This window comes from Mauremys reevesii, linkage group 4, assembly GCF_016161935.1.
Source record: "Mauremys reevesii isolate NIE-2019 linkage group 4, ASM1616193v1, whole genome shotgun sequence".
NCBI lineage: Eukaryota > Metazoa > Chordata > Testudines > Geoemydidae > Mauremys > Mauremys reevesii.
In genome coordinates this window covers 58855347-58866809 of record NC_052626.1, presented here as the reverse complement: position 1 = coordinate 58866809, position 11463 = coordinate 58855347, and the positions used below count along the sequence as shown (strand labels likewise).

Here is an 11463-nt window from a genome sequence, read left to right as displayed (position 1 = left end):
TGGCGGGGAGGAGCAGTGTCACTGGCTGTCACAGTGAAAGGCGCAAGCCCAGGACCCAGTGCCAGCCGTCAGTCAGTGACTCCCTGCAGGACCCCCTTTCCAGGGCTGGAACGGGAGTTGCAGGGGAATGGACCAATCAGCTGCTGCAGATGCAGGGGCGGGACCAATCCGGGCTCTTTCTGAGCGGCAACTGTCAGCTGCAAAAGAGGCCTGGACTTGAATTTTAAAGTGGTGTGATTCTCAGAACGTTGGGTGCAGCTGACTGCAGGAGGAATCACATGGTGCCTAAAACCGGCCCTTTGGCCTATTCAGCCAGCCCCGCCCTCTCTCGAGCTGCAGGCCAGGCAGCCAGAGCGAGCAGATGGCAGCTGAAGAGAGAGCCGGGAAAAGGCAGCTCTCCTTGGGCAAGGCCGCCTGCATCCTCACCGGGGCATCCCGGGGCTTCGGCCGGAGCCTGGCCCTGCTGCTGGCCCCGCGGCTGGAAACTGGCTCCGTCCTGATCCCGGTGGCCCGATCGCAGGGGGGCTTGGCCGAGCTGGAGGCTGAGCTGAGGGCCAGTTTCCCCAGCTTGAAAGTGCATTCCGTGCAGGCTGATCTGGGCACGGAGGACGGGCTACAGCTGGTGCTCCGAGCAGTCCAGGACAAGCTGCCGGGAGCAGCTGATCTGGAGCGGCTCCTCGTCATCAACAATGCGGGATCACTTGGAGACATTTCCAAATCCTTTCTGGATTTCACCAGCCCAGCCGAAGTCAACAGCTACTTTGCCTTCAATGTCACCTCGGCGCTCTGCCTCACATCCTCCATCCTGAAGGCCTTCCCGGGGCACCCTGGCTTGTGCAAGACTGTTGTGAACATCTCCTCACTGTGTGCCCTGAAGCCCTTCAAGAGCTGGACGTTGTACTGCACTGGGAAGGCCTCGCGGGACATGATGTTCCAGGTGCTGGCCCTTGAAAACCCGGACGTCAGAGTGCTCAGCTATGCCCCAGGGCCGCTGGACACGGAGATGCAGCAGCTGGCCCGCACAACGTCCGGAGACCCGGACGTGCGCCAGCAGTTCCTCCGCATGAAGCAGAGTGGGCAGCTGCTGGACTGCGGCGTGTCCGCCCAGAAGCTAGTGGCTCTGCTGCTGGAGGACACGTTCGCCTCTGGGGCACACGTAGACTTCTATGAAATCTAACCCGCCAGCCTGCTGCTCCCCCCCACGCCGCGGCGGCTGCTTCCGCAACTGAGCTGCCTATGAAATGCCCTCGGCTTTCAGAAGGGAAACCAGCTACGGGACTGTGACTCCCCTTTCAGATATGCACCGGGGGAGCGGACCGCCCACCGAGAGGGGCCTTGGCCGGGAGCGGTGGTAACGCTGGGGTTGCCGAGCCAGCACTCCCCGGACGGGTCACAGGCGCAGCAGCACGGGGTTGGGAGGCGGCGCAAACAGCGCGGTCACCCTGGCAACCGCCGCCCAGGGCGCCCCCCACTCCCAGCTGCCTGCCCGGCCCGGTAGCGCGTCTCCTCCGCCTACGTGGCTCGGGCCCCAGGCTACCCCCTCCCCCCGCCCCATGTTGAGCAGCGGGCGGTGGAGGTTGTTGCCGCAGATGTTACCGCGCATGCTCAAATGTCCGGCCCCGGTCGCAGCGAGGTGGCTCATCCCCGGGGCGGGCTGAGGTGGGGCTACAACGGGCGAAGTGAGCAGGCCCAGGCCAGGGTCTCGGGCTTGGCGGCCGCCGGCGGCGCGGGGCAGGGCCCTCCCTGGGCGGCCCTGGCAAGGCCGCAGCCACCTGCAGCGGTGACCGCTGAGCCCCGCCCGCTGTCGCGTTACCTCGCCTCGGCCGAGCCGGGCCAGAGCGAGTAGTTGTTTAAACGGGCAAGTAAAATGTCATTGATTATCGGTGGTTATTGGGTCAGTCAGCGCGGCAAAGGGGAGCAGGTGCGTTCTGTGGCGGGGCCGGGCCGGGGTTGCTGGTCTGGCTAACCCGGGCGCGTTCTTAGTAAGGTGGAAAGTTGACTGGCCATTCCCGGGGCGTGAACTTGGTACATCTTCGAAACACGAGGCACCCCAGGGCTCCATGTTTGCAAGGGAATACCCGCTAAAAGCTACACATATTGCATAAGCGACAACTTGGGTTTCTTCTGGCTAAGCTGTTACCCTGTGCTTAGACTGTATGTCGTTCAGAGTAGGGACTATATGTTATGTTTGTACAGCACCTAGCCCACAATGAAGCTAGAGCATGTAGATGCTTCGGCAATACAAATTTAATAAGCAGATTTATCATGGGGGGTGCTTGGTCTTCTGGCTTGATGCCTTATTCCTGGGAAAGTTGGTATTACACCCAGAGGCTATGATTTTAAGTTTTTACAAACCAGAATAAAATTTTGATATTATATTGTGCTTCTCATATTCATCGTATCTCACCTACTTTACAAAGCAATGAGTGGGATGTATATATGCAAGAACTGTGTAGATAAACAAGAATCAGATGCTCACGGTGCCTTGAATATTAGAATTTTTGTTGTGTTTTGTTTTTAGGGCGGAAACTGGAATTCGTCTTTTCAAATAGTGCAATGGGTTCTTTGATTTCATGTCCCATCAACGTGTGGCGCTACTAAAAGTTCAGCCTCCCTTCCCCTCTACCTTTTTTAGACAGCATTGGGCTGTAGCTCAAATCCTACTGTAGAATTTGAACTCTCCAACCTGTGTCCCATCAAGCCCTCCTTTCAAGCTCCAGCTTTCTTGCTGTGGTCCCCCCTAGTTATGAAATCATCCCCTTTAAAGTAGGTGAGTGTATTAGAACAGACTTGTGGCTCACACACTTACCTGTTTCCTTCCATCTCAAAACTATAAGCACCTTTTTAAAAAGATCTCAGGAATGCAACTGCTTAATGAATAGCTCAAGATCTACTTTATTTTAAAACACAAGTGCAAACAATTCACAAATATAGACAGTTTCAAATTATAAGCCTGTTTAAAAAGGCTCTGCTCTTTTGCATAAAAAGACAGGATACCTGGAAATACAGAAATTTTTTGCATCAAAGTTTCATCCAGGTGGCTAGATGATTTCAAGTTATTTATTACAGCTAAAAGTCCTATAGCAAGATCTGTAACAGGGAAAGTGGTAGAGGGAAAGAGGAGGCTAAAAACCTCCTAATTCAATTATTAGGTTAATTTTTTAGGTAGTTGGGGTGCCCTATAAGAATCCAAATTTCTATGATCTTTATGGTTTGGCTGCAAAATGGGATCCCAGTTTCACAGATAAGACTAAGTTCCAGATATCTGCATGACTTTAAACACATTATTGTACATGTTAAAACCTGACCCAGGAGTCAAAATGACCGTGACTATCTCACTGGTAAATGAGCTTATACAAAATTCTAAATTTACTTTAAAAGAGATTGAAGGGGCTCCTTAGACAAACAGAAACCTTCAGACATATCAGCAAGGACATGCCAATAACAAATCACACACAACCACTCCCCCCCCCCCCACCCTTCACTGTAACAAAACATGGGAGGTGGAAGCCAAACGTTCTCACCAAGAAAACAAACATCTTCCAGTGGAATTGACAGGACATCTTAATTTTTTTTATTGAGCCTGTTACAGGATTCACAATGGTACAAAGTGCTACCTAACAGTTGTTAGCATTGCTTGATATGAATCCAATGTACCCAGGGGGACCTAGACCCTGGGACAAGCTTTCTTAAACCCTTCCTGCTGAGAACACCATTTTGCCTCCCATTTGAGTCAGTGTTGGAGAATGCAGTGGTGTTACATGTTATGAAGCTTCAGCCATAGGATTCTGGTGGCAGGCAGTATATTCTCTATAGAGGAGAGAGACACTTAGAGAAGGCCTGTGCCAAGGAGCGTCATCCCTCCACACATCTAAGATCATGCAGTCGACTCAAGACAGACCACCTTTTTGTCCTGTTAAACCACATATATTCTCCATAGAAATGAAGCAGTTTGATGCAAAGAAGGAAGTTGGAAACCAACCAAAGATACATTACATCTGCCCTCCAGGTAGCTTTTTCAGGCCCAATGATGTTCACACATGTGGAATGAGATAAAATAATAAGAGAAAGTCTCAAAGTGTTGAAATCCTTGTGCATTGTTTAAGATAGGATTTTTTAGAAGGCTGGTGCCCCAAAATGCGTCTCTTTTGGGTCAGCTCAGGACTCCAGTGTACAACTAATATTAAAAAACAAAGATCACATTTCTGTTTGGGGAATATAGTTCCAATTTGATAGCCAGTAGTTAAAATTTTCCAGAGTTTGCAGACCCTTCAATATACAAATTCAAACATCTTTAAAATGCCATTCTTGTAAGAGAAATACGAGATTCCGGAAGCCATGTAATGCCTCTGTTTTGTTCTTGAGAGATAATGGGTCTGACTTGATTGTCTTCAGCAAAAGGGAAGCAGCTAAAGGCTGGGGGGAATTTTCACATTCATACTTCCAAAAAAAATACTGACAAGTTCTAAGCACTGTTCGCAGAGTGACACTGCTTGAGTCTTGGTCAAGTACAAGTAGTATTTCCAGTAGAGAAATTGCATTTCCAGTGCTGGGATACTGGCTTTTCCCCATGTGCAGAGTCAGCAGGTGGAGGTGCGCTTCCTGTACTGCTGAATAAGGGGGACTAGGCACTCTGGAAGTCCAGTCTGGAGCAAGAAGGGGTGATCCAGAAGCTCTTGTGCTGTTGCTCTTTCTAGGGGATCTCGTGTCAACATCCGTTCCAGGAAGTCTCTCAGAACTGGAGAAGTCTGTGGAAAAAGAATCAATCAGGTCAAGCGACTTATGGAGTCAGGTCAAACATTACACAATAGTAGGTTTAAAAAAAGAAGATTCCTGCGCTTGATTAGGTGAAAAATCAGGTGTTCCCAAACAAAAATTTAACGGGCGAAGGACTCCCTTATGGATATTCTGCAGTACTTCATGTTAACACTAGGTGTTATATTTGCACATTCGTGTACTGTAGGTCATCATTTTTATTGGAGTTGGCAAATGGAGTGTATGGGATTGTCTCTCCTTGTCCCCAGATTTATGTTAGTTTTTGCCTCTTTCTGTTCTTTGCTCTGCTGTGTGTGGTTTGCAAGAAAAAACTCATCAGAACTCATATTGTCACTTCAGGAAAAAAAATGTCCCTTCAGAAATTAGGATTTTAGTAAATTAATCCTTGTTCCTACTGGTCACAGAGGGATTGGGGAAAATGGCACAAGGCAGCAAATTTAAAAACAATTCAGAATGAATCTCCAATGTCTGGAGTGGAAATCTGGTACAGCTGGTATCTGAAGATGAGTAAATCTGCACACACTTAAAAACATTAGATCTGAACACCATTGCAATGTTTTAATCATTTTTAATAGGGGGACGTTGATATGTACAACTCCCCTTAACAACGGGATCTGGATGTCTAATGTCACATACTGGACATTTATTTCTCTATATCAACATCAAAAGTAGGTAACAAGTAATCACAACTTACACATCTATTTTAATGTCACTAATTAAATTTGTTTTTGTATAGGGATAATTTTCACAGTTTGAGTTCACTTACAGCCAGATTCTGCCAACCGTGTTTGCATTAAGCAGTACATTACTGCATGAGTAATTTCACTGACTTAATTGGGGCTACTTGAGGGGTGAGGCATTACTTAACTAAATACAGGTGGCAGAATCTGGCCATTAGTACTTAGTTTATAAAACTGTCTATATTTTGAAAGAAGAAGAGGTGAATTCTGCTTAATCTGGTCAACTCAGTACTGCACTAGTTGATCATAGTAACAGTTAATTGTAGTAATGGAGCACTGAATCCTCAGTTGCAACTGAGCTGAAGTCACATGGCTGGAGGGAGTGCTGATCATAGGTACTTTTATGGTCCGCATTCTGGTCCCAAGGTCTGCAGTAAATCAATTCACTCCCCCATCCCAAGACAATTTAGAGAACTCAAAGGCTATAAATTGTGCTGGTTGGTAATTGCCCCCAAGGGGTCACCTCATCAGCCATGGGTCACTCTGAGGGAGGAGTGCATACACAGAGGGAGGAGGGCAGTACTGGCTTTGTGTCACCTAAGGATTCTCTGGGGCCAAAATCTGGTCCTGAGATTTTAGTTTTTTGCCTTTGCAACACTAATATTAACAGCAATTTCTACTAGTTTTATCCTGTTAAATTAACATTGCACTCTTAGTGGAATAATTCAGTTTTAGTAGTGAAGATCAGATACACAGGAAGAACATGATAATTCACAAAGCTAATATTAAAAATGATTTGGTTTTCAACATCTGAAGTGAAATAAAAAGAAAAATGTAGCTCGTGACTGAAGAGGAAATCACTATTTCTGAACATTAGTGCTAATTTTCTATAAGTAATAATCAAGGTAGGTTAATTATCTGAGTGGCTGCAGTTCATTACATGAGCCATCATTTACCTAGAATCATTCCTTTCTTTTAAATGTGAGGTGGCTTTGCAGCTGAGAGAGCCATTAAAATGGAAGATTTCAAAACACCAGGTGCAAGGACCCTTGCATTTGCTACTGTGATGACTTAGCCCTGTTGAATTCAGCAAGATTTTTGCTCATGACTTTTCCAGGACCAGGATTTGATCTAATCCTATAAGGCAAGGAGTGCTACAATAACCGAAGACATTTTACTAGGGATAGTTTACACACTAGCCACTAGGTGTCAGTACCTTGCCATGGCATTGAGAGCTGAAAGAGACCCTTGAGTAGTGTCTACTGAGCTTTGTGGAAGCTCTGAGATAAATCCACCAGCCTGTTGCCTCCAGAGAACAGGAATTAAAGTGCCTCCCAAGAAACAACGTCCTGGTGTGATTGAGATTCCATAGCCAGATGTGATAGACTGTTTATTAATATATCTGGGCCTCAGCTACTTAGTCCCCACATGGCAATCAATGATTCATCAGGTGCCAAAGTGCCTGCAGACATACTGACCTTGTGAGAATTTTTCAGTTTAGGAGGAGAATTGTCACGGAGTCTCTTCATTGCTTGGACTGGTGAGTCACTGAAATAGGGGGGTTCTCCATCCACCATCTCTATCACCATGATCCCTAGAGACCAGATATCCACCTGCAGCAGCAGAGTTTTACATCTGTGAACGCAGTCAATAGCAGTAGCCGACTACTCTCTACTCATGATCTCTTTGGGGGTGAAGAAAAGGTTGCATCTCTAAAACAAGTGCTATAACATCTCAGACAGCTCTTTGATCTTATTGAAAAAGTGAAATATTAAACCAGATTAGCACTAACTGGACCCCTTGCATGCTGTCTTAGCATAGATTGTGAAGACTGAATGGACTATGGAGACTGGCCTCCCCAAGACGCTGCTCCTCCCGGGCTGGGACTCAGCCACAGTTATGATGTCATTTGGAGATAACTGCATAGTCATTGCTCAGACTATCTGTTGTATGGATAAATAAAGGCTTATCAATCTGGTATCTGTCACCTGCCCTGCTGTTTGACAAACATGCACATACATTTTTATGAATGTTCCCTTTCCCTCATCTCTCCTCCTGGAAAATAGGATAAATTAATTCAGTGATTCCAATTCATGTCCCAAGCTTCTCCTTGCTAGAGTCTGTCCATGCATGCAGGGTTGTAGCAAGATTCAGTAACAGTTTAAATTTAGTTACACCCTGTTTATATTACCAGGCTAAACCATGTTTTAACCATGTCAGGGAATAACTATGTTGTAACCAAGTTTTCTGTCATAGTTGTATTTATGTTGATATGGGCCCTAACTTTCTCCTCAGAAGAGGAACAGATTGTTATCTCAGTGAGTCCCTGTAATATCTCAGAGTGTTATTTGCTAGCTCTTGCATTAGGAAAGCGGTAGATTACCTCAGTAGTGTATGGGGCCCTTGAAATAACCTCCGGAGCCATCCAGTATGGAGTTCCTACCAGGGACTTCCTTTTTGGTACATCTTTACTGATCTGAGCACAGAAGCCAAAATCTGAGAGTTTCACCTGTGTGAGAGGGGGAAGAAGAAAGATCACTGGAATCTTTAAACAAAGGAGGGAGTTGACAAAGGGACAAAGATAAAGACCAAGTGGACAGAGGCAAGATGACTGGATAAGACAAAGAGAGAAAAGCAGTAAGAAGGGTAGGAGACTAAATAAGGTTACAGCAGCAGAAGATAAAAGAGAAGGTGAGACTAGGAAAAATGAGAAAGGGAAGGAGAGGCTGATGGGAAAGGTCAAAGGCAAGAACCTGGGTGAGTTGGACACTGAGGAAGTTAAACAGAGGAAGCCTACCCTTCCATCAAGGGTCAGGAGAATGGAGTCGCTCTTAATGTCTCTGTGAATCACACCCTGGGAATGCAAGTACGCAAGGGCTTGCAGCACTGACTCACACACTGTTGCAATTTGTTCCTCGTTTAGCCTGAAACAAAACCCAGAATTGTAAAGCTGCCTCACATTTGACCGTACAGGTTAAATGAATGACAATCTCCTAAAAGTGCAGTGTGGCCAATCAACTTCCCTTTCTATTATCAGTAATTTTTCAAGATGTTTACTTTTAGTTCACAATGACTAAGTGTCCATATCACAAAAAACATGAGCGCAATCGGAAATTAGTGGTACCATTGTGGGTAATTTTTGCAAAAAAAAAAAAAAAAAGCCAAGAAGCAGATGAGCCTGGAGCCTCAACTACTTTATAATTCACCCCTATGTGGTTCCTCCAGCTCAGGGTTGAAGCAGAGCAATGTAGGAAAGCTTGTACTGCCGCTGCCCTGTGGTATTGATAAGTAGATTTTTGTCTCAAGGGCTGACAATTCAGAATCTTTTCACAAGTATTAAATTCAGACAAATCATGTTTGTAAAACAGATTTTAGATTTAAACAAGAGCCGTGTCCCCAACTTCAGATTCCAAGCTGGTATGCTAAGCCAGTGGTTCTCAACCTGTGGCCCAGTCAGAACACAGCAGTGGCCCAGGCAACATCCTCAGTGTATGTATATTAGGGTGACCAGATGTCCTGATTTTATAGGGACAGTCCTGATATCTGGGGCTTTTTCTTATATAGGTTCCTATTACCCCCTCACCTTCTGTCCTGATTTTTCACACTTGCTGTCTGGTCACCCTAATATGTATGTATGTATATATGTGTATATATACACATATACATATACACACACACACACACACTTAAGCGCAGAAAGTTTCCTTACCTCGTCAAATCTTTTTTTAAACTTTTCCTTTATTTTTTAGTAGTTTATGTTTAACATGGGGTTTTTTTTGTCTCTGCTGCCTGATTGCTTACTTCCAGTTCCAAATGAGGTGTGTGGTTGACCGATCAGTTTGTAACTCTGAGGTTCTATTATATTACACTCAAATCTAGTTAAAGCACAAAGTTTTTATATATCCAATATTTCAAATACTGGGTCACCAGCAGAGAAAGCTTTGGGCCTTATGAGCCTAGGTCCTTCCCACTTCCTAAGTCAGAGGAACCACCGCTTATTGCAAAGGAATTGGTGGCTTCAGTTATAAAATTTGACAATTACAGGGCATTGCAATCATGATCATTACAAAATCTTTGGAGAACAAAAAAGTTCTCCAAATGAATTTCATGATGCAGGTCTGACAGTCATGCTATTGCCCATCGGGTAGCATAATTCTTTTCTTTGTACTTCATACCTGATTTGAGAGACAATGTCGGTGAGGGCTCCTCCCTGCAAAAATTCCATGAGCACCCAGAGTTCCTCTCCCACCAGGTAGCTTTTATACATCTCCACCACATTGACGTGCTGATAGTCTCTCATTATCACCACCTGAGAAAGTAGGAAATATGTTTCACCACACAACATCACCACCCATAACCATAGAGCAAAAACCTCCCCCAAAGATCTAGGTGGGCTCCATTTGTCTTTCTGTCTCACGTCATGTAGGCTCACTGAAGCACTCTCATGCCCCCTCTCATTCTTATTATCAGACTCACTTCATTAAAAAGGAAGCTGGTCCTTCTCTTTCCTCCTTTTACTATCCTCATCTCCTTACCATCTTCCCTCCATGAAAAATAAAGATGAGCCTATTGCTGTCCTTGCTACATTACAGAAAGCACAGTCCACTGCTCGCCTGTTACCATCCTCACCTCATTAAAAAGAAGTTCCCGTCGCTGCTGCTTTCTCAGGTCCATCATCTTTACTGCCACCTGTCGCCCTGAATGCTTCTCACGAGCGATGCAGACAATGCCTGTGGATCCTTCACCAATCTTTACATAGTTCTCCAGCAATGTCCGGGGATCACCCTGGTCCACCACCATTCGGAGTGCGGCCTTGAACTGCTCATGAGTCACGACCACAGGGTCTTCATTGGCCAACTGTCCTTTAGTGGAAGAATCTTGGGAGAGGTGAAGGTTGCTGGAACTGGTCTGTGTGTGTCTGTTTCGGGGGGATCCTGCTGGTGATGGCCTGCCCTGTGGCAATGTAGTTGCCCTCTCAGTTGGGCTCTTCTGGGGGGTACCAGCTTCTGAAATCATCCTGGTTAAATCTGGTGCTGGCTGATCAGGCGGAAGAGACTGAGCTTTGGTTGAAGGGCTGCGTGGAGAACCCCATTGCTGGGGCCTGAAGAAAGCATTAGACTGAGAAGAGTGGATTAAAAAAAAGTGTTGATTAGATTAGTAAGAAACAGAAGGCTGCAGAGAGCAGAAGTATGTTATGCCAGTGTGGTCCAGTGAATAGTGCACCAGATTAGGAGTCAGGAGAGCTGGGTGCTATTCCCTGTTCTGTCATTGACCTACGGGATGATTTGGGACAAGTCGCACAGGCCGATAATTTCAAAAGTAACTAGGGATTTGGGTGTCCATCCTGAGATACCTTCAAGGGGCTGACTTTAAGAGGATAGGAGCTAAGAACATTCTGAAAAAAAAATCAGGCCCCTAGAAAGTGTCTTAAATTGGACACCCAAATATGGAGGCACCCAAAATCACTAGGCACTTTTGAAAACTATGGTATGATCTGTGCCTCATTTTTTTCCATCTGTAAAAATGGGGGATAATGAGTCGTACATACTTTGTCAATCACTTGAGGTTGATGGATGAAAAGTGCTATGTAAGTATTCAGTTACGGGTGCAGGGAGAGATTTAAGTAGGCAGAACGTAATTCCCCAAATTGGAATTTGGCCAAGACAACAGAGTTAACATGCTTTGTTTTGGGAAAAGTGCCAAGGGATTTTAATAGTGTAAATGGGCAGTATCTCATTGGAAAAGTCAGACCTCCAGCAGCACAGAGCCATGTGACACCTTACTTTGCCACTGGTTCAGATCTGACTCAAAAGGAATCTGAATTACCAACACTCTTTCCTGCAGTACTCAGGACTCTCTCTGGAGACCTCCCACTCAAGTACTAAATAGGCACAACCCTATTTAGAGTATGAGAGCTAATAAGATCACAGCTTGCAGTGATAGGGCTTCAGAATACACATACTCTCACTCACACTAATAAAATGGATAGAGCTCCGGAAAGGATAAA

General features: G+C 45.6%; 2 protein-coding genes across 4 annotated transcripts in view; one reads left to right on the top strand and one right to left on the bottom strand.

The window, feature by feature from the left end:
- Positions 1-203: 203 nt before the first annotated feature.
- SPR (sepiapterin reductase) lies at positions 204-2390 on the top strand. Its single transcript, XM_039536661.1, has one exon. The coding sequence runs from the start codon at positions 362-364 to the stop codon at positions 1175-1177; it is 816 nt and encodes a 271-aa protein (XP_039392595.1). The 5' UTR covers positions 204-361; the 3' UTR covers positions 1178-2390.
- Positions 2391-2877: 487 nt separating this feature from the next.
- Positions 2878-11463, bottom strand: part of PAK6 (p21 (RAC1) activated kinase 6) — a 48569-nt gene continuing 39983 nt past the window's right edge. For all 3 annotated transcript variants that reach the window (XM_039536659.1, XM_039536660.1, XM_039536658.1), the window contains 6 exons: positions 10086-10574; positions 9632-9765; positions 8254-8380; positions 7840-7965; positions 6935-7069; positions 2878-4748 (listed from right to left, as the gene is read on the bottom strand). In XM_039536659.1, coding sequence (XP_039392593.1) covers positions 4581-4748; positions 6935-7069; positions 7840-7965; positions 8254-8380; positions 9632-9765; positions 10086-10574 — 1179 coding nt within the window. In that variant the 3' untranslated portion in view covers positions 2878-4580. The remainder of the gene's footprint in view (positions 4749-6934; positions 7070-7839; positions 7966-8253; positions 8381-9631; positions 9766-10085; positions 10575-11463) is intronic.

Excerpts from the sequence above, each read along its gene's own strand:
- SPR (XM_039536661.1), top strand. The coding sequence starts at position 362 with ATGGCAGCTGAAGAGAGAGCCGGGAAAAGGCAGCTCTCCTTGGGCAAG.